The sequence below is a fragment of the Podarcis gaigeae genome (genome assembly GCF_964106915.1).
Source record: "Podarcis gaigeae genome assembly, chromosome: 7".
In the NCBI taxonomy this organism is placed as follows: domain Eukaryota; kingdom Metazoa; phylum Chordata; class Lepidosauria; order Squamata; family Lacertidae; genus Podarcis; species Podarcis gaigeae.
The window spans coordinates 88,200,863-88,227,626 of NC_139683.1; the positions used below are offsets into that span (position 1 = coordinate 88,200,863).

Sequence of the window (26,764 nt, forward strand, 5' to 3'; positions counted from 1 at the left end):
TCTCTAGCTGGGTTGCTGAGAGGATTGATATAATTTTATGAAACTCCAAGCATTTTAAATGTAAACTTTAAATATTTGCTATACAAGTATAAAGAATCCCTGGTGGGTCTGAAAGGCAAGATATAAAAATTGTAATATTATCACAAAGTTGTGGACTGCCTGACTTGTTATTGGAAACTGAAAATTTAATGACAGACTCCCCCCCCCCAAAGAACAGGTAGGAACCTCCAACAGAATGTCAGCTCCACAAACAAGGAACATTAAGAGAGCACCCATGGAAAAAATATATAACAAGTAGTGGACATTTATTCCTTAACTGTGCAAGGGTATTTGAAAATAGACAAGGAAGAACCCTGTGGCCCAGTACCTCTCCACTGCAGATTATACTTATTCACATTTAAGGTTGAGGGGGGGGGGGGAGAGAGAGAGACTCATTTAACAAGTAAACTTTAAACTACATTTTTACTATTTTTCAAATGAATGCCATCCAAAGATATTTCATGTACAGTGAACATTTCCAAGTGATTTAGTGCAACAGTCTTTAAAAGCTATATTTTGTGTTAGTCTGTGCTGATGCCTCTGTAAAAAAAATCCCACCTTGCCCTTTTACACCCATTCTTAAAATTTATACAAGGAATCCCTTCGCCACAGCACACAGGCACAGGTTTAGTCCCATGTTAAACAGAACTTTCTGAAATGTTGTTCAATCAGCAAGTTGCTTATCTGGCTTAACAGTCAAGCTCTGACATACAGGCATTCAGATTTCCAGATTCCAGTTTATCATGGACATTGGTGTTTTCACACCCTACTTGAAGTTTGTCTCACTGACTTGCTTATTCTATGATGAAGCTTAAAGACTGATTATTCTCAAATGCAACTTCCTAAAAAACAAGAACTACAGACTTTAAATCTTAGTCCATAAAAAAATTAAGCCTATTCACACAGTTATATGTAATGACTGTAGTAATCAGTTTATTACACAGATTAATCATTCTTGAACGTACAAGCTCCAAAGGAGCATTTGGGTCTTTAAATATACACAAGTCTGTCAAATGAATTTTTACCCTTACATCCAGAAAGACCTAAGCAGTTAAAAACTTAAGAAAATAAGAGCTATTAGCTATGTTAACTGAGAAAACACATACAAACCAAAATTATGAAGGGAAGGGGGGAGGGGGAGAGGAGCTGAAACAAAATCAACGTCACTTGATGCACTAATAGCTCCAATGCATTTAAATGCTGACCAGTTAAACTTAGACCTTTAAACACAGGATGTGGGTACAGTTTGATCTTGTTGGTCATACATTTACCTAAGTAGGTCCTTCAGAATAAAAATACAGAAACAGCTTCAAGTTCTTCACATACGTTTTTCATAACTGTTATGAGTTTAAAAGGATTCCACTTAAACAAAATTCTCCTTTTCAATCACTGAAAGCCTTTTACTCTCTGCCCCTTCCCCCTACCTTTGGTTTATGCCCAATTTAAATATTTTAGGAATGCTTTTATGCTCACAACTAGACTTTGAAGAACTGGCTTTTCACACACATTTCTTTGCTAGGAGTCAATGTTGGTATGGAATACAGTATTTCATTGTTCCAAGTATGTACAACACGCAGCACTGCTGTATCAGGTAAACATGTGCACAGGGGAAGATGAGGCGTGGGCTCATAGAAAGCAGTCAAATGGAAATCAAAAGGACTTTCTCTTTCAGAGTTCCCCTATCTTTATTTGTAGAGGTTATCCAATAATTTCTTTAATTACATCGCATACTTCTGAGTCCATTCTCGAGCTATTCTGTTGTACCTGTATGTATAAAAAGAGGATGATTACTGAAGTGCAAACTGCACCAACCAGGAGAAGCCCTTTGCTAAGATCATATTAACCATAAGTTATTTCTAGCACCCAATCAAGCTAAAGCACTAGGCAAAGTAACTTTAAAAGTCTCCACAACATTGCAATCAGAGTACAGTTAATAATACTAATAGTAATAATAATAATTCTATACTGCCCTTTATCTGAGGATCAAAGGATAATTTACAATGTAAAAAGACATACCATACATAGTAACAAACAAAAACAGTAACCACATACACATACCACACAGAGTTTAAAAGGCATTTGAAATGTTTGAGTTCTTAAGCAGTACAAAATATTCAAGAAAAACTTCAGAAAGCCTTGCAGTTCATTAATGGTGCCTGAAAACTATTAAAACAACAACATGGGCAACAGTCTTGCAATATCTTCTAAATTTTGAATGTTTGTTTCCACTTGCTCTTGCCATCTGAACAAATCAGTAGATTTTCAGTTTAATATCAGCAACTATAACTGGAAGAATTTAAGAAACATTTTACGCAGCAATCACCTGTTATTCAAGTTTGCACTTTTAGATGCTCAAATGTTAAGAACCAATTCCAGGTTCTTGTTTTTAGTCCTGACTTGTCACTTTTACAATTATCTTGATGTCGGGTGTTGAAAGATGCTGCATTTCAGAGTGTGCACTTTCATTGTGCTCAAGCTTCACTAAATGCTTTTTACACTGTTAAAGGAAGTTTTAGTTCAATGTTGTAATAGAATTGCCTCAAGCTGAACTATTCATAGTAGTAATTGACTGGAAAAATATATAATTAAAACGAATCAATTGAACCTCAAGTATTTTTCACTACAATTAGCAATATCTGTCCATTATTATCCCTGCAGCTACTCATGAAGCCACTCATGTATTTCTTTTTCACCTACCACCACCAGAATCAGGTTGTCTTGTGGCAGAAGTTTAAGTTGTTTCTCCCTCTGTAGCCTAAAAGCAGAAACTGTAAGGACGAAGAGAGGCAACTGCAAAACAGTCATGTATAAAGGTGCAGAGGACACTAGCTGAAATTTTATTGGATTAACCAGCCCAATTGAAAAAATAACCCTAATACTGACTGAGATCAAATACTTTAAAGCTGGAAATAAAAATACAAGGCAGCTAACAAAAGCAGATGACACCCTGTAAAAAGAAAGAATAGTGCCAATGGCACAGAGTTAGTCAAAGAGTTAGTTAACAAAGTCTTCAAACTGTTTGTCCATTCTCAGGTTTTCAGCTTTAAAAAAACCTTCCATACTCACTTTTCTCTATCTGTTTTGTAGATCCGTGCAATCTCAGGCACTAAGGGATCATCTGGATTGGGATCACACAACAGAGAACAGATGGACAAAAGTACTGGAGGGAAGAACACACTACATTAGAATTTTTAAGTACAGCTGAATACAGATAAGAAGCAAGTTCATTCTATTCTTCATTTAGCCTCCATCCCTCTTTCTGTAATTTCATAATCTAGCACTGAGGTTGAAACTGCTCTCCTTCCACATGGCTTAAAAACACGGATGTGGTTCAAGCACCTTCCCATCTGACACATCTTCCCTACTCTACACATTGGGCCTGGTTGCAGAATTAGAAACTATGCCTTTCCTGACTAATGGAGGGAAACAGCAGCCACATTGCCAGTTGGAGTTTAAATACTGGAGCTTGGGAAGCATGAGAACAGAATTGGCAGAAGAGTCCAATTTAAGGATGTATGCTCCTTCCTACCTCACCTGCAATCCTAAAGGACTTTTTTATTTTTAAGGAAAACAAAGACTCCTTTATACTAAAAATACATAAAAAATAACAAAAACTAGAAACATGATGGTCCCTGCTGGTTTAGATGTTCCATAGTTTGTGTATAAAGCTAAAAATCCCAGATTTCCTGGGATTCTCTTTCAAATACATTGATACTTCTTCTATGAGGTTGACACTTACTTGACACTTCTGGTACTATTTATGGCTGATAAAACAAGGTCCATCATGGAACAGCACTCACTTGTACACAATTCATATACATTGAAAGCTACTTACTGCAAACTATAGCCAAGGAATAACACTCAACATCTTATGTGGCAACGAAACCAAAAAGGCTTCAAACACAACAATTTGCTGTAATATTGGACAACTGTATTAACTGCCACAAGCATTTCCAGCTGTTCCCATCAGCTCTAGCTTTGCTGCCTGGGGCACAGTTCAAAACTACCAGGTAGAGAAGGCTGCCCTGAACTGATCATAATTTGAAGTGTCCCGTCCCCCCAACAATCAGAAATATTTGATTTGAACAGAGCGTTTGTTTAAAAAAACAACAAGGGGCAAGGGGGGTTTAAAAACAGCTTTGCTCAGTTGGGTTGGTGTTGGTTCTTTTTTTAAAAAATGGAACAATATTTTTTGGGAAGTGGAAAGCTTCTTCTATGAATCGTTTCCCCCATCTCACATCACTAGCTTGGCAAGTTTCAGCTCAAGAATGTGGAAAAAGTACTTGGATCAGTCAGGGTGACTGCTCACAGTTTGGACCCTTGCCCCTCTTAGCTGATAAAAACTAGCAGGGAGAGGAAGGCTGGCTGGCTGGCTGGACCAGGGGTGTGATTAATGCCTCCCTGCAAGATCAGGGTGCTCCCTGCCTGCTTGAAAGAGGCAGTGGAAAAATCACTCCTCAAGAAGTGGAATGCAGAATGAGACACTCTTAGTGGTTGGGGTTCTGTAGACCAGATGGATGGGAGGTTGCCTGCTCTTGATGGGGCCACATGCCATCTGAAGGAGCAGATACACAGCTTGGGGGAACTTCTAGATCCTTGGCTGCCGCTTCAGACTCAGATGGCCTCGGAGGTGCTTTGTGCTTTCCATCAGCTTTGGCTGGAGACCCAGCTATCTCGACAGGGAAAGCCACGCTTCTGCCATCTATGCTTCAGCAACCTCTAGGTTAGATTACTGCACTGTGGGGCTGCCTCTGAAGACTGTTTGGAAACTTCAGCTTGTGCAGGGATTCAGCAGCCAGGCTGCGCACCGGAGCATGATACTTTGAACATATTACACCGATCCTGGCTTCACCACACGGGCTGACAATTAGTTTCCTGGCCCAATTCAAAGTGCTGGCTTTGACCTATAAAGCCATAAACATCTTAGGACAGCAGTACTTCAAGAGCCACCTCTCCCCATACGAACCAACCCATACCCTGTGATCATCATCTGAGACCCTTCTTCATATGTCTCCTCCACAGGAGGTCCAGAAGATGGCAACACAAGAACAGGCCTTTTCTGCAGAGGCTCCCCATTTGGGGAACACTCTCCCTAGACACCCACACTGCATATCTTTAGGTCCCAAGCAAAAACATTCTTCTTCTTCTTCCAAGCCTTTAGCTAATTAAACAATCTTTGACCTTTTAAACTTTGTGTGTGGCCAGTGTGTGTGGTTTGGCAGATCCCTCTTAAAACAACACTCTGCCTGCACAGAACAGTTACTGGGGGTGGAGTGACAGCACACATGTACCACTAGTTAAAATGAAATAATTAATCACAAAGGGACTTAAAATTTTGACTGACAGGGCTATCTTCCTTGCCACCACTATGCAACATACCTGCTGTTGCCTCACCCCCTTCCAAATACTTTTTAACTAGCATCTTCCAAAGATCTAGATACTTAACACCAAGTGCTAGGTGCTGAACAGAACACATCATGTGTCACTTATTCAATTAGTTTACATGTAAAATGAGACTGACAAAACTGAGTCAAAATGAGGTCGGGGCTGAAGTGGGAACCAGATTATCAAACAGAATCATAGATCAGAATTAGGAGGGACCCATAGGATCATCTGCAATGTGACGCGGGTGGCGCTGTGGGTAAAACCTCAGTGCCTAGGACTTGCCGATCGCATGGTCGGCGGTTCGAATCCCCGCGGCGGGGTGAGCTCCTGTCATTCGGTCCCAGCTCCTGCCCACCTAGCAGTTTGAAAGCACCCTTAAGTGCAAGTAGATAAATAGGTACCGCTTTATAGCGGGAAGGTAAACGGTGTTTCCGTGTGCTGCACTGGTGCAGGCTCGCCAGAGTAGCTTTGTCACGCTTGCCACGTGACCCGGAAGTGTCTCCGGACAGCGCTGGCCCCTGGCCTCTTAAGCGAGATGGGCGCACCAACCCCAGAGTCGGTCACGACTGGCCCGTACGGGCAGGGGTACCTTTACCTTACTTTATAGGATCATCTAGTCCAGGCTTCCTCAACCTTGGCCCTCCAACTCCCATGATCCCTAGCTAGCAGCACCAGTGGTCAGGGATGCTGGGAATTGTAATCTCAAAACAACTGGAGGGCTGAGGTGGAGGAAGCCTGGTCTAGTCCAATCTCCTGCAATGCAGGAATATGCAGCCGTCCCTTCTGGGGATTGGTTATCAGCACCATGCTCTAAGGGGAGGCTAGCAGAGCAGATAGCCTTTGGGGAGGGGGGAAACTAGTTTGGATGAAATCTGAATTGAATTTCAAATTTAACTCCATCTAATTTAAAATGATTTCAATGGCAGATTTAAAGACATACTTGTATCTCACCACTCAGCTGAAGTGCTCCAAGCCTAGCACATGCCTACAAAGGCTGCAAACACACTCAGTGGAATATATGGTAAGACCAGGCAGCAGGAGATTGGCAGCGGTGATTGGGCGTGTGATTGGTTGCTGCGGCAAGGCCTGCTGACGACTGGCTGTGGCAATTTGGTGGGCTATTTACGGCAGTGGTGTATTCACAAGATAATTGGGAGTTTTTGTGCACAGGCTCATCAAGCAAAAGGGGTGGGGGGGGCATAGGCTCCAAGTATCAGATGCATGTAGCAGCCATGGTAAAAGGGGAAAGCTGCCTGGGCATGCTCAATGTCCCTCTCATTACTCAATGCATTACTCAATGTACCTAAAAGCATATTCTGACTATGCAGCTAGTTTCATGTTTTCAATAATAGCCCTCAAGTTGGAGAATACTCTCCCCAAGGAGGCTTACATAACAATTATCTGTTCTACCTCAGCTTATGTGCAACAGTGCTAAACCACAAAAACCATATTGAGTTTCTGTATGCTGCTTATAGATGATTGTTTATTTGTTTATTTCATTTCAACAATTTATATACCACTTAATTACAAACAAACAAACAAACACACACACAAACCAAAATGGAGATAAGTTTTGGTAACTAGCTAGTAAGGAAGCTACACTATGGATTCACATAATAACCTCTTTTAGAACCATTTAGGCTAATGACCACCACACAATACCTATTTTCACACGTGTGTGTGTGTGTGTTGTGCTTACTAAATACAAATCAAACAAGCCAAATCAAATCCCAATCTACCTGGGGCATCAGAAAATTTTCAGATTCAAAATTTCCCAGAAACCGTCACCTCTGGTTGTCATATCTTTTGCTTGACTGCTAGTTTCCAGACGCTGTTTTGTCCCTTATTTTATGTATCCCTTCAGTACTCCACACTGACCTTTGTTATGCTTAGAAAGCAGCAAGTATCTCCTTCATCTGTGATACAAGCATCTTCTGGCGAATGCTGCACACATGTCAAGATGCTACTTTGCCCTCTCAACCATAGTACATGCTTGAAAAAGGGTCCTCCTAACTGTTAAATATTGGCAGACTAGCCAGCTCAAATTCAGTAACCTCGCTGGGCAGAGGAAGCTTTTGTAAAATGCACCATACATAGCCTTAAATACTTAATTAGGTATAATCAAGAAACTGGGCAGTAAGGGTGTGTGCCATTTAAAGAGATGCATCACCTTGGGAAATATGCAATACCTTTTACATTAACATTAGAAATCACTTACCATTCATTTAGGCTCAGAGCCACGATGCTTACCTTTTGAAATAGTTAATGCAGGAGACCACTGTGACCGTAGAATATCAAGACAAATACTGCCATTACTGTTGATATTTGGATGGTAAATTCTTGTTGTAAATGCAACCTGTAAGATAAGGACATTCTTTCATATAGCTTTTATTTACTAAAACAGATACTACACCAGCACTGTTAGGATGTAAACAAGAAACCCACCTTAGGTGGTTTGAAGGGATAATCTGTTGGGAAGTGAATCGTCAAGAAGAACACCCCACCCTGATAAGGACTGTCATTCTGAAAAGAAAAGAAAAACTATTAGGAGAAAGTTTAAAGTTAAGTTTATAAATGCTATTTCAGGTTTGAAAGATACTTACTGGTCCCATTATTGTCGCTTGCCAATGGAACACTGGAAGAGGAAGGAAAATGAGAGATGATCAGTGCAAATAGAATGCCTTGAATATGGTGCAGCAAAAGTAGATCCCTGTCACCAATATTTCACTCTTAGCTCAACTAGGGAGTCAGTATTTCAAGCTTACTGTCTGGCTTACACGCTCAACTTCGTCAAATGTCGTGACATAATCAGGGCATGGGCAACATGCAGGAAACCCAACAAAACATGCCATGTACAGAATGACTCCTGCAACAACAGTCAAGGCCTCAAATGAAGTTAATTGTTCAGTGGAAGTAGATGTGTGTTCTATTCACCCCTTCCTGTTTCACACCAATCTATTTGGAAGAAAGGCATTTTTCGTATTGAGTATTTTAATACAGATAACTACTTAGAAAGGTGCAAGAGTTGCCTCTTTACCTCAACACACAACTTACTTCTTGTAATAGACCTATCAAAGTTTGTTCAAATTAGTCACTAAATGCTTCATTTAACACATATTTATTTTCCATTAAGTAATTTACTGGAGAGACAGCCTTACAAGTAAATTTAAAAGCTTAGTTTATTGAATGCATAAATAATTCAACAAAAAGTTATAAAGAAATTAACAACAAAAATTTGTTCAAGAAAAACATTAAAGATTCTATCATATGGTCAAGTAAACAAAAGCTACTTTTAAAAAGAGTGAGATCATCACCAATTTATTTTAAGTTGAAATAAAGGGCATGTTGCCTTTGGAGAAGTTTGGGCAGGTAGTCTCCAGTGTGAAATTTGTTTAGTCACTGTTTAATTGTATATCCTAAAAGAAGATTAAGATTATGTAATTCTCATTCTAAATTGCCTATGCCTGTTTAAAGATTTTAAAAACATAACCTCAATTGTATATGCGCAGGTCAGTTTTCCTCTCTGCCTGAGGAAGTGCTCTTTTGAAGGCTTTTTCTCAATTATAGGTACTTACTATCATCTCCAACAGGCCCTGCTGAACACTGTGCTGGAGGATCACGTGCCAGATCATTCAGTTCCTAAAAACAAGCACACAATTGACTCAAAATACAGTAATTTTATTTCCACACAACAGTCGTAGCAAACAGCACTCTACTATAGCTTTTTTATTATTAAATGCTAATTAAAAACTTACAGAAAAACTGAGAAAATATCAACATTAATACCTATATTTAAGTTCTGTTATAAAACAAAATGCTAATATATGAAACAACCTGATTTTGGGGAAGCACAGCAACTTTCTTTCAGTGATTCAAATGAACATTGTTAACATTAAGGAGGCATAGTTCTATAACTTGCTAGACCATTTGCTTCTAATTTAGTTTTATTTTGTTTCCAGCATTAAATATACGTTTCACACAATCATGTATGGCAGAGGTTTTCAACCTTTTTGGGTCCACGGCTCCCTTGACCAACTACATTCTTTCTGCGGCACCCCAGCAGGGCTCAGGAGCCCAATTGTGTCACCCCTTGCCTGCAGAGCCAGCAGAAACGCGAGAGGACATCAGAGGAAGGGGGGGAGGAAAGAGGGAGAGAGGCCAGGGCTGCTCATGGCACCCCTGACCATCATTCAAGGCACCCCATGGTGCCACGGCCACTGTATGGCCAATGTATTGAATTAACACCTTATGCTGAATTCTAGCTTCAGGGAAGAAAAATAGAAGAATATTAATTGGATTCCCTATCCCATATTTTCTCCAAGACTCATTTGCTAACTGCATCATAAAGGAAGTTAAGTGTACCAATGTACAATGTATACTTCCAACATAATGGATGGCTATTTCACTTACTTTTCTTTAGATTATTAAGAGTCACACACATAATTCATGTGATTTTCCTTCCAAATACATTTCCAAATATCATTTACATTTGTGATAATGAAAAAGATATTTAATTTACTCTGATATTATCAATACTCGTAACATACTGTCAGGGAACTGCCATCAGAGCAAGAAACGGAGGCAGGGCTACCCAGCGATGCCGGAGAGGGGACGAGCAGGGGGGAAGGATTTCAGCGTAACACCCATAGAGAAGAGAGGGAGATGGAGGAATTGGTGACAGGGCTCCAAGACCCTTCCCCTGACGATAGTGGAGAGAGTGCTGGGACGCCCCTGCCTTCCCCTTACTTGCGCAGACGCGTTCCGCGCAGAGAACATAGGAGGAGACTCGGGGTCAAACAGCTTTTATGCTGGAAGAGGTTCAAGAGACGCCCACTCTCGGATTCTGCAAGTGACTAACAGGTCACGGAGGGCGAGCTCCAACCCTAAGCATGGTTGGGGCAAGCAAGCTAACTGAACTGAAGTAAGGTTACGCACAAGTAACCCCTCACAACCATTACACATACATTGTGGAAAACCTTTGGGTCATTCCATATAAATTGGTCCAATTTTTAATGAATCTTTTACCTCATGTCGTCCAATTTTCTTAAAATTTTGTACACTTGTTGAATGATCAGAACTAAGCTTAAATCTAAAAAAAAATATTCTTATCTCATCCTGTTTCTGAGTTATGAGGGTTTGAAATTTCAAAAAATTGATAACCTTAAAACCTCAGCCCAGAATCGAGATATTTCAAAACTAAAAAAACCCCAATCTCTTCAGAACTTCATGGGCTTTAATATGATATGGTACATGATGTACTTATTTTAAATTTTAAAGTTAAGTTACAAAATTTATTTTTTAAGCAATTAAAAAATGATTTAAAAATTCACCCCAAATTATATTAATTATTTCATATTTCTAAGAGCTTCCAGCAAAATTTTATCCTAGTATCTCAATGGGATCACATTAAAAAACATATCCTAAATATCCTATTTAGGATAAATGAGTCTTCTTGGAGTAAAGTATAACAGAATAAACAAGACTTCAGAGAATAATATCAGTTACTTCGGGCATTTCTTCAAAAAGTTATTCAATTAAACAGCATCTGAAAAGCTAGTCAGGCTTTCCTTTTAATAAGTGTTCCAAAGCAGAGTGGTAACTTGCTGTTGCAAGATAGAATTAATGCTTTGAAAGAATTCTTGTTAGTACTTCATTTCATGATTATTACAACAAAATCTGTATCAAACAAAATTCTGAAAAAAATAAACTTACACATTAAACAAACCTGAAAACACTGTTGCACATGACATTTCATTTTTGTGAACCACCCTAAAAATATAATATTTGCCGATATGCAAGTTTGGCCAGTTGCAGGCCTTGGTTCAGTCCTTGTTAGAACTAGTGCTCACCCTACCTTAAGTATATCCCAACTAGATGGGTCAAGAAATGATGATGCTAGTGACCAATTTTACTAAAAAGATTACAGCAATATATCACATTTTACATGCCCTTTTTTTCCTTTTCAGTCGTAAGTGGAAATATATTTGTACATGTCAGATTCACCAAAAAGTTAGTAAAATAGTTAACTTGTGTATTCTCATCAATATGACAATAAAATAACTGGAGAAGTGTTCAAAACTCCCATTGTTCTAGGCTCATTTTGCAACAGGGAATTTCATTAGCACAAGCAGTTTCTGAGCCCCTAAGATTTCAAATTAAAATTGCAGAGTGGAAGGAAAGAAGGACCTTTTTCTGCCTCCCCACTTCCAGCTACTTTCTGAAGACTGGAGAAGAGACCCTTTTAAGAACATTAGGGGGGCAGGGGGAGGACTAGACCATGTGAAAATTGAACGTAATATTTTAGCTGTGGTTCATTCATTTTCAGCTTTGTATTCTTGTTATTAAAAAAGCATGCCTAGACATTCCGTTGTTGCACCCATAACCTAGGTTTAAGGTGCCATCTAGCTCCCAACCTTCATACCTCAGTTTCTAACACTAAACTGGAGCACAACAATACAAACTGATCAACACAAGAGCTGAGGTAAGGCTGAGTCTCAACTCACCACTGAACCCTGTACAACAAGCCACAGCTTGTCCATACAAAGCACAGCCAGTCAATGCTGGTTCAGACAAGCTGAAACCACTTGGTTTGAAGTCTTGTTTATTCTGTTATATTTTACTCCAGGAAGATGCATTTATACATGTACGTAGGGCTGGGTGATATCTGGTTTTCAATATTGCAATATATCACCAGCTAAACATAATGATATTTCAATATGTCATAATGTCTGATAGCATCCTTCCCTGTGGCTGCAGAGGGCCCCCTTTCGTCTCCCCATGGCAGTGGAGGGCCACATTGGGTTTACCCATGGTGGCAGAAGCCCTCCCTGGGCCTTGCAACCTCCTCCCAACAAGTGTGTTGCATGTGTGATGTCATGCACATGTGATGAGCCACCCCAATGCTGTGCGGAACTCAGCGCCTCTGCTTCAACTAAACTATTAAAGATTTCTGGGGAATATATTACAGTGGTGCCCCGCAAGACGAATGCCTCACAAGACGAAAAACCCGCTAGACGAAAGGGTTTTCCGTTTTTCAATGCGCTTCGCAAGACGAATTTCCCTATGGGCTTGCGATTTTTTTCACTCCCCCCCCCCTTTTTTAAGCCGCTAAGCCACTAATAGCCTTTTAGCCGCTAAGCCGCTAAGCCTTTAATAGCTGCTAAACCGCTAATAGCGCTAATCGGGTTGCTTCGCAAGACGAAAAAACCGCTAGACGAAGAGACTCGCGGAACGGATTATTTTCGTCTTGCGAGGCACCACTGTACTCTTCTATGGAGTTTTGTGGGCATATTTAAAATTTAAGGAAGTAGTAGATTTGCAGTCTGATTATAAAAGCTACATTGAACCTGGATCTACACCCTGTATGTCAAGGGTCTACAAATTAAGGCTGGGCCTGGTAACTAAGCAGAAGCTTCTAGGAAGCAGCTATGAAGTCTAGTTCCACGACAATACCATACGAATTCATCAACACTGATGCTGAATTTGGGTTTTATGTACGTTTGTTTAATTCTTCAATTTTATTCTTCCAAGAAATTTTATTACAAGAACACAGAAGAGATAATGAAAACCAGATTTTAGGCATTAAGCTCCTTCATTTAAGATCCTCACAATTATAGATTGCTTAACCATTTCCATAACAAATGATCTGATCCAATCACACTCATATGCCACTAAGGAAATGTCACCTAGAGAGAAAATCCAAAACCTGAGAAGATTTAGCACTTAACAAACAAACAATGCATGTAAATTCCACCTAATAATACTATAACAAGTTATTTCAACAATAAGTTAGAGGGTAAAAGGCAGGTGGATAGAAGAGTTCTTTTGTATTCTAATTATGAAACACTGCCATATCAACTGCCCCATCACATACCGATTCCTACACATACTTAACTGGAAGCAAGCAGCCAAGCATTCAACGGTACTTCTGAATAAACCTGTAAAGATTCAACTTGTAAAGCACACTGAGCATTTGTTTAACGGTTCTTTCTCTGCCAGTTTAAATGCGACCTTTAGCTTTTAATTAGAAAGGCAAACAATCTCACAAAGAAGTGTTCCTACCTCAAGCGTCTAAATAGGAAGCCCAAAGAAAACAACAGAAGTATCCACCTGGATTCTTCTCTCAAAGGTTTTACTTTTATTTTTTGAGATTTAAAAAGATTCGGGTTCTGAAGAGTCCAGTGGTGTCAGAGAACGCTCTCTAGGAGATCCCAACCTTGTTTCCTTCCTGTAGTCTCCCATGGGTGTAGCCAAGGGGGGCGGGGGACAGATACCACCAATAAGTGCAGTATTTTTCCATAAGACGCCCCCTATTTTGGAGGCCTCAAAATTTAGAAAATAGGGGGATTAAGCTTTTGGTGAGGATTATTGGGGGAGGGGAATGCCGAAAATCACTCACCCACCAGAACGCAGCACACAGCCGCCCCCGCCCCTGACAATCTTGGGCTCAAGTGAGCAATTTTCGGCATTCCCTCCCCCCCAATCAAGCGGCCATTTGCCACTTAAAAACTCAGGCCCGCGCTTCATTCTGGCGGGTAAGCGATTTTTGGCATTGGCCGATCAATTTTTTTGGGGGGTGGGGGGCAATCCTGAAAATCACTCACCCGACAGAACATATCACACATCCGCTCGCGCTGCAGCTGCCTGATCGCCGCCATGAATCACGCTGGCGGAGATCGGGCGGGGATATGATAGGTGGTTTCTACGACATGGGGAAGCAAAAGGTTGTATTGGGGAGAGATTCATTGACTGGTTCTCTGCGTCCACCGACAGAGACCCTCGGCAATTTGCATGTGCTCCCTGCAGAGGCAAAAGTTTGGAAGGAAGGCAGAAGCCTGAACGGTACAGCGGCTGTAAGCTGGCTCCTTTGCCTGATCAGCCACCTCCCTTCGCTTGGATCCGTAGGCCGGCTTCCCGGTGCAGCCCCTCTGCGGCTATGCTCCAGCTAGAGCGGCCACGCGCTCTGCCCCGACAGGCTGCTGCAGGTCTCCAGCAGTTGTGCCATCTCCAGGGAAGCGGCTACCTGCAGCAGCCCGTTGGGGCAGAGCGCGTGGCCACTCTAGCTGGAGCATAGCCGCAGAGGGGCTGCACCGGGAAGCTCTAGCACAGCCCCCAATAGCACTACCCGTGTATAAGACAAGCCTCAATTTTGAACCTCATTTTTGTCTTATACACAGAAAAATATGGTAATAATCAATACAAATCTGAGGTTCTGCCCCCCCCTAACAAAAGCCTGCCCCCCCTAACAAAAGTCCTGGCTACACCCATACCTCCCATCCTACTGGTAGAACGGTAGCTATTTAAATGTTTTATTTGTATATAGAACATGCTTCTTTATAATTTATATAATTTATACAATATATAATTACATAAAATGATAGGAACAAAAATCATGGAGCTGGAATAGAGCCCAAGGGTTCTTTCTAGTGCAACCCCCTGCAATGAAACTCAGCTCAAGCATCCATGACAGATGGCCATCCCACCTTTGCTTAGAAACCTCCAAGGAAGGAGAGTCCAGAACCTCCCGAGGGAGATCCACCTCCCATGTGTTACAAAAAGTAAGCAACACTTATTTGACTCAAGTTAATTGACACACAGAGGGAAACCTACAGATACAGTCCAAAAGGCACACAGGGGGTTCTGTATATATCGGAGAATTTTAAAAAGCAAGTGGTCCTCATTGACCTGGTGCAAAAAGATATTGTTATCCGGAGGAGCCCTGTCTACAAAACACTATAGCCATGCATACCTGGGAGTAAGGCCCACTGAAGCTAGTGCAGCTTTCTTCTGAGTAGACACTCAGCTATTTACTAGATGCAAGTCAGCAACACCAGACAACCCCTCAGCAACATCCCAAGGGCCTGATCTGCTAGGTGCTGGGGTGGATTGCATCCTGTGCCTTGCCCAGCAGCCCTACCCACTGCTACCTCACCTGGGGTAGCAAACCTGGGGGTTTGGATCGCGGGCTGTACTGGACAAAATGGGAGCCTCAGCAATCACCCTCTCCTGCCAGAAACAAGGAAACACTCCAAGGAAACACACATGGGGAAAAGGAGCACCCCTTTACCACTTGTGATTGGCCAAGCAGTTAGCCAGCCAATCAGGTTTTTTAAAAATTATCTCTTCACTTCTTACTTCCTCTGTGGCCCCCTAGCCTTGTGCTGTGGCCTACACATTTTTCACCTGTGGTCCTCTTGGAATATCCGAGGGGGGCGGAATATGACCCCCAGTTGGGAAATACTGATCCAGGGAACCACTCACTATCATTGTCTCTGTCTTATACTGACTGAGCTTCAGTTTATTGGCTCTCATCCAGCTCATTACCAAGCCAAGACACTGGTCCAGCACATCCACTGCCACACCTGCAGATGTAAAGGTGAAAACAGAGCTTTGTGTCTTCAGCATACAGTGGTACCTCAGGTTAAAAATGCTTCAGGTTACAAATGCTTCAACTTACAGATTCCACTAACCCAGAAGTAGTACCTCGGGTTAATAACTTTGCTTCAGGATGAGAACAGAAATTGCACAGTGGTGGTGTGGCGGCAGCAGGAGGCCCCATTAGCTAAAGTGGTAAAAGGTAAAGGTAAAGGTACCCCTGCCCGTACGGGCCAGTCTTGACAGACTCTGGGGTTGTGCGCCCATCTCACTCAAGAGGCCAGGGGCCAGCGCTGTCCGGAGACACTTCCGGGTCACGTGGCCAGCGTGACAAAGCTGCATCTGGCGAGCCAGAGCCGCACACGGAAACGTTGTTTACCTTCCCGCTGGTAAGCGGTCCCTATTTATCTACTTGCACCCGGAGGTGCTTTCGAACTGCTAGGTTGGCAGGCGCTGGGACCGAGCAGCGGGAGCGCACCCCGCCGCAGGGATTCGAACCGCTGACCTTTCGATCGGCAAGTCCTAGGCGCTGAGGCTTTAACCCACAGCGCCACCTGCGTCCCAGCTAAAGTGGTACCTCAGGTTAAAAACTGTTTCAGGTTAAGAACGGACCTCCGGAACAAATTAAGTTCTTAACCAGAGGTACCAATGTACCACTGCCAATGCATGCCAAAATTCTGGATGGGTCCACTCAGAGGCTTCATATAGACATTAAACAACATGGGGTATATAATTGAGCCCTGAGAGACACCATATTGAAGACTTCATGATGCTGAAAAACAGTCCCCAAGCATCAACAACTGAAAAGGACCATCCAAGTAGGACAGGAACCACTGCCGAGAATGCCACCCAGCCTCAACTTAGATAGCCTCCAGGAGGATACAGTGGTCAGTGGTATCAAAACACAGATTATCATATAAGGGAACCAAGGTAGTTTCTGTGCCAAGGCCAGGCTGAAACCACAATTGAAATGGATCTAGAAAATCAGACTCTCCAAGAGCATCTGGATCTGGTCAGTGACCACCTGCTCAAGTACCTAGCCCAAGAAAGGAAAGGTTGGCAAATGGCTGGTAATTACTGAGGTTCTCAGGATCTAGGAATGGCTTCTTATGAAGCAGTCTTATCACTGCCTCCTTCAATCAAGCAGGAACCACCCCCTCTTGTAAAGAGGCACTGACCACCTCTCTAGCCCATGCAGTTGTCTCCTCCCTGCTGGATTTTATCAGCCAAGAGGGGCACGGGTCCAGAGCGCAGGTAGTCACTCACACCGATCCATGCACCTTGTCAAAATCCTCAAGCCGAAACATCTGAAATTCATTTAACAAAACAGGATTAGACAGTGCTCTGGACATCTCTCAATGTTTAACCGCTATAACAGTAGAGTCAAGGTCTCGATGGATACAAGTGATTTTATCCTCAAAATGCTTAGCAAAAAAGTCACAGCGAGCTACCGTTGCTTCTGCAAGGCTCCACACTACCCAGCATAGTAAGGATGCAATGGAGGCTGCAAAGTACAGTAGTTTAATTTTACACCAATCACAATGAACAATAAATAAATTATCAATAAACAAACCAGTAAAATAATAAAACCATGTAAACTAACCAATAAAACAACAATGGATTTGTAATGGAGGATCAGGGAGCATCCTCTAAACTCATTTGTAGAGCCCAGATTATGGATTAGCACAATATCTGATCAGTCTTTATCAACCCACAGAGCTGTACAAATACTCACACTAGGACTCTGAATGGACAATCCTCAAGACAGAAGCCTATTAAATACACAATTGCACTGAATGAGCAAACCTTTTGTATTACTCTCACAGGGAGCAAAAAGCCTGTTAACTAATACAATTGTCTTTGTATCTAAGAGTTTTAGCCAACTGTGCATGCAGAACAACTTCCTCAAGAGCAACATAATTTTCTTTCTCTCCTCCTCCCCCCAAACCTGAGTAGGGGTGCAGGGAAACAAAGGAGGAAGACAAGTTAAGTTGCTTTCATCAACACTGCAATGCATTTTTCCAATATTCTTTTATAGGTGAAGTATTTTTCTTTAAATGCAATTTTGACTAACAATAAACCAATTGATTAATTTCAGTTAAAGCTTGAGTCTGTGGTCTTTGCCACTGGTTACTTTACCAGCTGATCCACTAGGTTCTAATGAGAAAATCTGAATGCGGAGCATGCTGCTGGGTGTCCTTTTCAGCAGTGGGAAGACACAGGCACTGCCTTAGGCAATGGATTTCTGACACCTACACTTATGCAAACAGGCTGAGCAGCATTTGGTGGTCTCTTATGAGAAGCATTCCTTGTTATTCAAACTTTTCTCTCTTGCCGTTTGAGACAACTTTTTCCAAGGTTTGTCTTGTCAAGTAGCAGTAATGACAAGGAAACAATTCAGATGGATAGCTAGCTTACAAACTATCTTCTGTATTGCTCATTCCTGAGAAGAAGAAGAGTCTGGATCTGATATCCCACTTTATCACTATCCGACAAGGCTAACATTCCCTTCCTCCCCCACAACAAACACTCTGTGAGGTGAGTGGGGCTGAGAGACTTCAAAGAAGTGTGACTAGCCCAAAGTCCTCCAACAGCTACATGTGGAGGAGCGGAGACCACACTGGCTCTCAGAGAAGCATTTATTGCAAATTAATGACAAAACTAGTATCATTTAAAGCACAAACAGAAGTATCACCATATACTCTAGGTAAGAGTTTACATAAAAATTAGAGCAGCATTAATTGTTAAAGCTAAGGTTAGTACATGACTACTCTAGATCAGGCTTTCTCAATCTCGGCCCTCCAGATGTTTTTGGCCTACAACTCCCATTATCCCCAGCCAGCAGGACCAGTGGTCAGGGATGATGGGAATTGTGGTCTCAAAACATCTGGAGGGCCGAGTTTGAGGAAGCTTGCTTTAGATGAACTTTGTCAACCAACAGGAATTCGTATCAATGTCCTCTTCAATTGCCAAGAAAAATTATTACACTTTGGTAATATGGTCCTCCCACTCCAGAAAGGAACCTGTATACTAAAAGCAAAGAAATTCCTTGTCAGATTTGTACCATAGTATCCTGTCTGAATTTGGTATCACTTGCAAATCTCAGTAGGAAAAAGGCTGTTTACCATTTGTTATCAAGGCAAGGCATAAACACGCATAGATTCAGAAACTATGTTGAAGCTTCTTTTTAAACTATCTCCTGGGCAGGCAAGTTGGTCGGCAACTCCAGCAACTGAACTTCACACTCCACTAGTCTAATACAGTGGTACCTCGGGTTACAGACGCTTCAGGTTACAGACTCCGCTAACCCAGAAATAGTACCTTGGGTTAAGAAATTTGCTTCAGGATGAGAACAGAAATCGTGTGTCAGCAGCTGGAGGCCCCATTAGCTAAAGTAGTGCTTCAGGTTAAGAACAGTTTCAGGTTAAGAACGGACCTCCGGAAAGAATTAAGTACTTAACCCGAGGTACCACTGTAGTGGGATTCTGTCCTGATCCTGTTGTCATTCAATGTCTTCATAAACGACTTGGATGAAGCAATTGTGAGGACACTCATCAAATTTGCAGGTGACACCAAACTGGGAGGGATGGCTAATGCTGCAGAAGACAGAATCAGAATTCAAAATTATCTTAAACAGATTGGAGAAGTGGACCCAAGCTCACAAAATGAATGTCAACAGGGACAAATGTAAGGTTCTGCTCTTAGGCAGGAATAACCAGATGCACAAATATAAGATAGCAGAAACCTAGCTTACTAGCAGTACATACGAAAGGGATCTGGGGTGTTGGTAGACTACAAGCTTAACATGAGTCAACAGTGTGATGCAGCCGCAAAAAAGCTAATGTTATTCTAGGCTGCATTAACAGAAGTATAGTGTCCAGATCAAGGGAAGTAATAGAAACCCTCTATTCTGTCTGTGTCCAATTCTGGGCACCACAATTTAAGAAGGATGTTGTCAGGCTGGAATGTATGCAGAGGAGGGCAATCAAGATGATAAAGGGTCTGGAGGAGCACTTGAAGGAGCTGGGTATGTTTAGCCTGAAAAACACAAGATTGAAAGGAGATACAATAACCATATTGAAATATCTTAAGGGCTGTCACATGGCAAAGGGAACAAGCTTGTTTTCTCCTGATTTGAAGGGTAAGGACTCAAATCAATGGCTTCTAGTTACAATAAATGAGATTCTGACTAAACATCAGGAAAAACTTTCTGATAGTAAGACCCTCGGGAGGTTGTGGACTCTACTTCCTGGGAGGTTTATAAGCAGAGGTTGGATGGCCAACAGTCATGGATGCATTAGTTGAGATTCCTGCATTGCAGGGGGTAGAACTAGATGACCCTCAGGGTCCCTTTCAACTCTACAATTCTTTGATTCTATGAATATGCTACAGGCAACAACCATTTTACACTAGTTCAATGCACGTGCGATCATGGCACACATGCATTGCTGCAACCCAGAAGTGGCCAGAAAAGGGGGCTTAGCAGGGCATAAAGATCAGACTTACATGTAAATCGGGGTTGCCTGTACATAATATTTTCATATTCAGTATGGGAAAAGATGGGCAGGAGAAATTTGGCCCAGTTCATGGTTTCATATGGAAAGTGATGTCTGAAAACTGCTTCTTAGACAATGCTTTGAATCTGACTGCCAATACAGATATAAAATATTTATGAATCTGACAAGTGGCAGATACAGGCGGCAACCATTTGATTCTGTTCCTGACCCCCCTGTCTATCAGTGGAACATGCATAAGCCCATCCCATTTCCGGACCACTTCCAGGTCAGCAGTAACAAGCATGTGTGTGATCAACGTGTCAACTGGACGCATGAAAAGTGGTTGCTGCCTGTAAACTGCTATGTTTTTAGTGGTCCCTGATTTTATCTATAAGCTGCCTTGAGTCCGGACCGAGGAAAAGGTAGGGTATAAATAAATATAATGATGATGATGATAGGGCACGTGCATGTATACCTATTTAACCTTTTAAATGCATGTAAGCAGTGAGTGGGAAAGGGTGGAGCAGCCCTGCTTGGGTGTATTTTAAAGGGGACAGTGACTTTCAGACTCGTTTTCTACATCTCTAAGAGCCAAAGTTTTCGAAATTCTTGCTGGCAAAGCCAAACAATAGAGCTGTGACCATCGCTTTTCTTGCTGGGAAGATCGTACTGCTGGGTGTCAGAGTCTAAAGGCACTCCATGTTGCAGGCAATGGTGACAACACTTGCCAGTTCCACCATCCAAAGAGAAAGGAAGTAGTTTCCAGTAGCCTCATGTGGTCAAAGCTCTGCAGAAGTTTTGTCAACACAGCTGCCAAACAATCTCAGCAACAGCCTACACCCACTTCAAAGTTCTTCAAACCTGGGAGGAAAGCTGCTCCACCAGTCTTCAGAGGCTTTGGCAACTGAATTTGCTGGAACCTGTATATATCTGATGGAATGCACATGCATTTTTGCACCATCATGATATTTGAAGGGAGTTTGAAAGCAAACATATGAGAGATTTGCAAAATGAGTGAAGAGAAAGACTAGAATAACTCAGGATTTCATGTATGGCTTTTACTTTATTACATGTATATGTAATAGATGCATTACATACTCATGGTTCTTTCTGTCCAGGCATTTTACTTTCAAAACAGCCCTGCAACATAGATTAGGTTAGGCTGAGCACACACAACTGGCCCAAAAACATCCAATTGGGGCTGACCCAGCCCGTTTTGCCATCTGAGGCAAAATAGGAAGGTGCCACCCTGCACATGTGCCCTTCTTGCTGCCCCCACCAAAGCTTCACCTTCCAGGGTTGCACAGCTGCAGTTTCCTGGAAGATCTTGTGATGTTCCTATGAGATAGCACAGTGGCCTTGCATGACCATACCAAGACCCTGGCAAGCAAAGCAGGGAAGCAAAGTCTCGGGAAGGTCATGTTAAGAACTTTGGAGGCCTGCATGCCATTTTGCAGGGTTCTGGTGAGATCTTGCTGGAATCCAGAAGCCGCGGCAGCTACTTCTCTTTGCTTCTCTGCTGGTGCTGACAGAGGGGCAACCGCTTCAGTCTGCCTCATAAACAGGCCAGCTCTGCAGCCAGTTAACTTCATAGGTATCTAGGCTTTTCTTAGCCTTAGTAATAGGTTTTTAAAAACAATGCACATCAAAACACACACACATACACATTGAAAGTCAGCAGTTAAGCTTGTGTACTTTCTTATGCTGAAAATGTATCTGCAAGTTTTGAGCTTTATCTAGTGGGTTTTTTGCAGTCACAGTTTGAATGTGTGACTAAAACTGAATGATAATAGGTTGTGAGCCTGCTCCACCCTACCCCGTTTTCCAGCCACTTCTGGAGTGGGTGCAATGCACACATGCACGGTTGCATGTCTGTTGGACATGGCTAAAATGGTTGTTGTCCATATTCAGAAATGTATGTATCAACAGACACTCTGTCATTATTGGCTGCTGCTTCATGTCAAACACAATGGCAAATCTTAGTTGGCTGCCAAGTACTAAGTGGCATGGCCCTACAGTGACTACTTATGTGCATGATTCATGTCTCCTCCTGACCTCTCTCACAGTTCAGAGATGACTGAAGTTAGAAGCACATGGCCAACAGGAGAAACCAAACCATGTGGGCTTCACTGGGATGGGAGATGGCAAAAGAGAGTTGCAAAGCAGAGGTGCAGATTCCTAAATGAGTGTGCATGTCCACAGTTACTGTAAAGGTGGTGAGCAAGATGCCTTTGGTGCACGAGGATATTAATTTTCATTAATTTTAATTCTTAAATTTAGATCCCACCCTTGCAATTTTCACAATACAGTTAATATACATCCTTACAGCCTCATTTTTAATTTCTTAGTCAAGAATCAGTCAGCAGCCAATGTCAGACTGATTCACCAGATGATGACCCAACCCCAAGTACTATACAAAACCTAAATGCACATTAAAAAACGATGTCCTGCATCCCAGCTGAATTCAGCAAACTTCCAAAGGATCAATATTGCAGCTCGTCTACTTTAATCTATGTACAGTATATGCAAGAGATTCTTCACCTCTACCAATACAGTGAATTAGTAAAGTTCATAAAAGAGAAAAAGCAGCATAGGCACCTGCAGGAATTTTTCAGGGAGGCAATGGCAAAGACAGACACTGAAAGCAGAATCTGCAAGCTAGTTTCTCACAAGAAAATGAGAAGAAGAATGCCTGAACATTTTGTCTCATATCTTAGGTTCTACAAATACTAGAAGCTTTATAAAAAATGAAAGCTGGGGATCTGGACATCATGAATGATTGGGGAGGGGGGTAACCACACATGTGATCACTTGTGACCAAGATGCCTGGGAGCCAGGATGGCACCTGACATCTCCACCATCTGGGGATCATTGGAGCTGGACTGTTTTCACACACTAATACCCCATCCTGTTGAATTCTATCAGTTATATTTTATCTGTACAATCGAAATGAATTTCTGGAACCCAAATGCTTTTTCTGTTGCAGCCTGAGCAGGTGCACTCTCCGTTAAGAAAAAGAAGTTGGAACAGGAGAATATATATATGTGGACTGTCCCTGGATCAAGTAACTTTTCTTCTTTCAAGTTCTCAAACCTCAAGGTTGTCATCTGAACTAGCCAGATCTTTAACTGAGAATCAATCAGTCAGTGCATCATTTAAAGCAGTCTTGCCCCAAAATGGCAAATAGAAATTCCATTTTGGCGACTGTAACCTTGATTTAAGGATCCATTTGGCGCCTGGCTTATAGATCTTGTGTTTCTAACACTGCATATGGCACCTTAACAAGAAGCTGAATACTCATATATACTGCTAACATTTTTGAATTCTGTAACTGAACAACTCAAAACATTTAGAGTATATACTGTACTGTATATAAAACATGATAACACACAACAGACAAATTCCATTTTCATAAATCTTAAAGTTTCTGTTTGATGCAAAAGGCATACTGTTACAAAGTCTATACCATAGTCCCGTATGTTACTATAAAAGACAGCATAATTCATGCTACTGCTAAATCACCTGGGGCTATTACCTGTCAACCACAGCAACCAAAAAGCACCAGGAATCTCCTATGGGAGGATTTTAAGTGGCAGCAAATGAAGCCACCACCTATACTCTTGCTGCAGGAACTAGCTGGAAGCTAACCCTTCCCTTATATGTGCATACACACGTGATAGTAGGTACCACCAGCCAGCAATGTTTGACCTCATGATCAATACTGTCAGGCAATACCATCAAGTTTCCCATATTATTCACATCTCCTGATACCAACCAAATAATACGAAATGTCAAAACTGTGCCTTAGCCCCAATAACAACTGAAACACAAGAGCCCTTACATAATGTCCATGTTTTTAGGACTAGTGACTTCAGTAGGCCTGAAGAAAAGGAATTCATACACAAAGGTTTCAGGTCTTTTTAAAACCTATGTGCACAGGAGGGAGATTTTCATATTGACTTCCCCACCTTTGTCTTTGACTGGTTTTACTCCCAAATAGAATACTGGCTAATGTTAACCAGTTGAAAAATAAGGGTCCAAAAAGTAACACAAGTCCTACTCATGTTTACTTGGCAGTAAATCCAACCCAGTTCAATGCAGCCTGAACTGCAGCTTGAATGTTCCTTCCAGAAACAAAATGAACCTTTAAGCCACGTTTCTGAAGGTGAAGCAAAGAATTCTGTAGCACCTGAGACATAGGCACTAGAAGGAGTGACTGAGGATATAGGTGTAGGTGTAGCAGGAGAAGCAAGCAGCATGGCCCTGGGAATGAAGACGGCCAAAGCCAGTGTGCGACACGGCCACCGGCTCAGCTCACTGCAGGCAGACGTTTTCTCTCCGTCCACGTAGAACTCAACGGAGGAACTCACTCCACGGATTTTGAAAGGAAAGAAATTAGGCTTTGGCCCCCACCTGCATAACCTACTGTGGTACAGGATTTCTACGGAGCAAAAGGGAGCACCTGCAGCCCAGGGAGCTACTGGGGAGGGGGCACACACACCTGTAGCCACATGCGGCTGCTTTTAGCACATCCTAGTCTAAGCGGGGCTCGCTCGTTTGTTCCCCTCAAGGGCCCTGCTTCGAGGCGCCTCTCCCAGGGATGGCCACCCGACTGGGGTTTGTTTGGCAAGAGGAGCATCAAAACGGCATCGGATGAGGAAGGCAGGGAAGCCTCCGGGGAGGCCGCAAGGACGGCAGGAGCTCGGGGAAAGGAAGGAGGAGAAAAGGGTCGGGGCGCCTCCGAACAAAGAAAGGCTCGTTCGAGAGGCTGGGAACGGAGCGCCCCCTCCCCGGAGGCGCCCCCCGCCGGCCTGGATGCCGCGGCCCGAACGCGGCGAGAAGCTGGCTGCCCCGAGAGCGCGGGAGGCCGGCCGGGCAGGCCCAGCAGAGCGGAGGCAGCGGAGCCCCTCCCGGCCGCCCAGCCCAGCCTCGCGCGCCCCTGCCGAGGGCGGGAGGGAGCCCGGGCCCGGGGAGGAGTCTTCCGGGCCGCCTCCCGGCCGCGCTGGCGCCTTACCTTGTGGATTCTCTTCAGCGCCATCGCGGCGGCGGAGCCTGTTGAGGGCGGCGCGCGAGGAGGGAGGAGGGAGGGAGGGAGGAAGGAAGGAGGGGGACTACTTTCCGGCCGCGGAGGGAGCGCGGAGGGCGGTTCGGCGGAAGCGGGCCAGGCGGGGGCGCGCGAGGGGGCCGCCTCGAAGGCCGGCCGCTCTGTCCTCCTTCCTGGCAGCCCTGCCGGCCTCGTCGCTCCTCTGGCGGCGCTCTTCGCCCGCTCCCCTGCGAAGGCGGCGGCGGCGGCGGCGGCCTCGGCCTTCCCCGGCCCCCCGCGCGCGTGCGCGCCCCGACTCCCGCCCCTTCAGGCAAGCGGCTGCCCCGGCCGCATCACCCGCACGGAGTTCTTTTATGACGCCTGCAGCGTCGGAGGTCAACGGGATTCCTCCGCTGTGCGGAGCCCAGCGGCGCATGCGCCCTTTCACTCGGGTGGGCTAGGAGTAATGCGGGCGGGAAACGGCGTGACAGGTCGGACGGGAGGAGGCGGCGGAAGCGGGAGCTGGGCGGCGCGGGGAGGAGAGACAAGGAGCAGGTCGGCAGGCGGGGATTCCTCCCTTGGGAGGCGCTCAGCAGGCGAAGTTTCACGCTGTTCTCGCGAGAAGAGGTTCCCGGAAGTGGGCTGCCGGAAGGACGTGGAGGAGGAGGAGGCGGGGGAAGAGCATCCGGGGTCGCCGCCTGGAACGGCCTTCCTCTCCGGGCTCGCTGGCGCTTGTGGGACCCCCCCCCCTCCCCTGCCCACCTAAAATCCCTCCAGACTTTTTTCAGAGGGCCAGATTTGATGAAGTGGCGGGCCAACCAAAGTTGTTGAGGTGTTTTTAGGATTTTACCTCAGGAAATAAACTGCCACAGGGGCCGGATTAGGCCCCCGAAAGAGACTCTGGAGATGCCTGACTTAGGGGAAACCTCTTTGTTTAAAAATAAAAGGAGTGGAGCGGACGGTGAACCGGATTAACTACACACAATTGCAAGTGTATTTCAGCCTCTCCACCTGCTCACGTATCATTTTCACCTTCTATGTACACAGCACTCTACATAGCATAAGAAGAAAGGTATCTGGCTCAAGGAATGTACAAATCTGCATTAGCTGTGCCTAATGACACAGAGGCTCAACAATACCCTCCAAAGAGGCATTGCCATTACATTTGGGTGGGCAACTCCAATGACATATAGTTCTCCCCTTTACTCACACTCGGAAAGGAAATACCTGGATGATGTAAGACTGATATTTAAATGGGAGGGGGAAATGTGTCTCTGGTACCAGCAGTTTAGGAAGCAATCTGATGGCCAACAAAGAAAGCTTTAACTGCAGGCAGACTTATGACAGGTATGGGAACCTGTGGCCCTTGAGAGGCTGATGAACTACAGTTTCCCTTGACCACTGGCAATACTGGCTGGGGTTGACTGGAGTTGTAGTTTTGCAATAT

At 43.5% G+C, this 26,764-nt stretch overlaps 1 protein-coding gene across 3 annotated transcripts; it reads right to left on the reverse strand.

The window, feature by feature from the left end:
* Positions 1 to 443: 443 nt before the first annotated feature.
* Positions 444 to 25,933, reverse strand: UBE2D2 (ubiquitin conjugating enzyme E2 D2). 3 transcript variants are annotated; one of them, XM_083748710.1, is made up of 7 exons: positions 25,309 to 25,933; positions 9,000 to 9,063; positions 8,028 to 8,059; positions 7,870 to 7,947; positions 7,675 to 7,780; positions 3,106 to 3,199; positions 444 to 1,803 (listed from the first exon to the last, which is right to left on the reverse strand). In XM_083748710.1, exons 1-7 carry the CDS (start codon positions 25,330 to 25,332, stop codon positions 1,758 to 1,760), a joined length of 444 nt encoding a protein of 147 aa, XP_083604836.1. In that variant the 5' UTR covers positions 25,333 to 25,933; the 3' UTR covers positions 444 to 1,757. The 3 variants fall into 3 exon arrangements, with proteins under 3 accessions (XP_083604836.1, XP_083604835.1, XP_083604837.1); XM_083748709.1 differs by lacking the exon at positions 25,309 to 25,933 and adding an exon at positions 24,796 to 24,949; XM_083748711.1 differs by lacking the exon at positions 25,309 to 25,933 and adding an exon at positions 10,389 to 12,092 and having other exon boundaries at positions 9,000 to 9,970.
* Between the last annotated feature and the right edge of the window lie 831 nt (positions 25,934 to 26,764).

Excerpts from the sequence above, each read along its gene's own strand:
- UBE2D2 (XM_083748709.1), bottom strand. The coding sequence starts at position 24,933 with ATGCTCCTCTTGCCAAACAAACCCCAGTCGGGTGGCCATCCCTGGGAG. Across the intron at positions 7,781-7,869 it reads ATCCCTTCAAACCACCTAAG|GTTGCATTTACAACAAGAAT; the intron begins GTGGGTTTCTTG and ends CTTATCTTACAG. Across the intron at positions 1,804-3,105 it reads TACAAAACAGATAGAGAAAA|GTACAACAGAATAGCTCGAG; the intron begins GTGAGTATGGAA and ends TTATACATACAG.